Source organism: Silene latifolia, chromosome 6 (assembly GCF_048544455.1).
Source record: "Silene latifolia isolate original U9 population chromosome 6, ASM4854445v1, whole genome shotgun sequence".
Taxonomy (NCBI): domain Eukaryota; kingdom Viridiplantae; phylum Streptophyta; class Magnoliopsida; order Caryophyllales; family Caryophyllaceae; genus Silene; species Silene latifolia.
Genome location: NC_133531.1, coordinates 4,122,312 through 4,123,965, shown reverse-complemented (window position 1 = coordinate 4,123,965; position 1,654 = coordinate 4,122,312). Strand labels below are relative to the sequence as shown.

The 1,654-nt window shown below is 38.0% G+C and overlaps 1 protein-coding gene across 1 annotated transcript; it reads left to right on the top strand.

Moving 5' to 3' along the window:
• LOC141586047 (putative glutathione S-transferase) lies at positions 1-1,247 on the top strand. The gene is made up of 2 exons (XM_074407153.1): positions 1-360; positions 562-1,247. Exons 1-2 carry the CDS (start codon positions 49-51, stop codon positions 904-906), a joined length of 657 nt encoding a protein of 218 aa, XP_074263254.1. The 5' UTR covers positions 1-48; the 3' UTR covers positions 907-1,247.
• Positions 1,248-1,654: the final 407 nt, after the last annotated feature.

Here is a 1,654-nt window from a genome sequence, read left to right as displayed (position 1 = left end):
AATCAATCTAAAAAAAAAAAAAAAAAACTAACAATCAAATCAAATAAAATGGGAGAATTAGTGAAAGTGTATAGAATGTGGAGTTGTCCATTAAGTTGGAGAGTAGAATTAGCTTTGAAAATCAAGGGAATTGATTCTGAAATTATTGATGAAGATTTAAAGAATAAAAGTGATCAATTGATCAAATACAACCCCATTCATAAGAAAATCCCCGTCCTTGTCCATGATGGTAAACCTGTGGTCGAGTCGTTGGTGATCCTTGAATATATCGATGAGATTTGGAAGGGAAACGCGCTTTTGCCTAGTGATTCTTATGAACGTGCCCAGGCTCGTCTTTGGGCTAACTTTATTGATGAGAAGGTGATTTTATTCCGAGAATTTGACTAATCGATTTATTACATCGTTAAAAGTCTCATTTTTATATTATTTTATATCATTATTTGTGGTTAATATGATTTGTAATCTGGCATGTGTTATTAGTTTAGTATCGAGAAATAATTTGATTTTAACATTAGGGCTATCTACAAGCTCATAAACGGATTAATTTTCATTTTCATTTAGATCTTTCCAGCAACACGAAAGGTGGGATTCAGTCGAGGGGACGATGTGGAAAAAGCGAAGGAAGAACTCGATGAGGTGCTCGAGATCTTTGAGAAGGGGATCGAGGGAAAAAGGTTATTTGAAGGGAATAAAATTGGATATCTAGACATAGTCGCATTGTTAGTATGTTTCTGGATTCCGGTTATGCAAGAAGCTCTTGAAAGAGAAGTGCTTACTAGGGAGAAATTTCCAAGGATTTATGCTTGGAGTGATGGGCTTTTGGGCCAGCCCATTATAAAAGAAAATCTGCCCAAAAGGGAGGATTTTCTGGCCTTTTATCGGGTTCACTTTGGGCGGTCCTCTTAAGACGGGTTTGTGTAGTCTTACATATAAAATGGTCTTATATAATAATTTGTTTGTTCCGAAGCATTTTTTAGGCTACCATAACGACCATAAGATAAGTCGAGAAAAATAAGACTACTTCCTGCGTGTATGTATTTTCTTTTAGTACTCCAAGACTACTTCCTGCGTGTCGAATTTTGGAGTCTCGTTTTTAGTTTAAGATATGTTTTTAGGCGTTTAGCAAACATATCGTTATTCTACGCATTCAATGTATCCTGCTACCAGGACCAAACTATCAAATTTGCCTCTATGAGAGGTGCTAGTCTATCAAAAACCGCTTCTCATCCAAAAGCTTGTTGTTGCTTGTTGTTTGCTTTCAATAATAGTATTGCTTACTTTTATTGCTTTCGTGTGCCGGACTTGATAATCGTGACTAGGATTCCCGACACACACCCCGAGTCCCGAGAAACGTGCTAGTGGGCGATCCCTCATTAGTACGAGACCCTTGTTGCTTGCATTCTTGCCCTAGAATTGGGCAAGGGTGCTTACCACGATCCGACAAAAGTACCGGATCGTGACACAATGGCATCTAAACAACCGTCCCAAAATCAATTTCTAGGCAACAATCAAATTCAGCGTCTATGGCTCTATCCATTCACCATAACCCTTGAAAACCTATCAAAATTGCCTCGAAGCATGGGCACCAAAGTAACTCTACTAATCTCAACAATTCAATACACATGCAGTCATATTGTAGCCATGCTATGCTGCT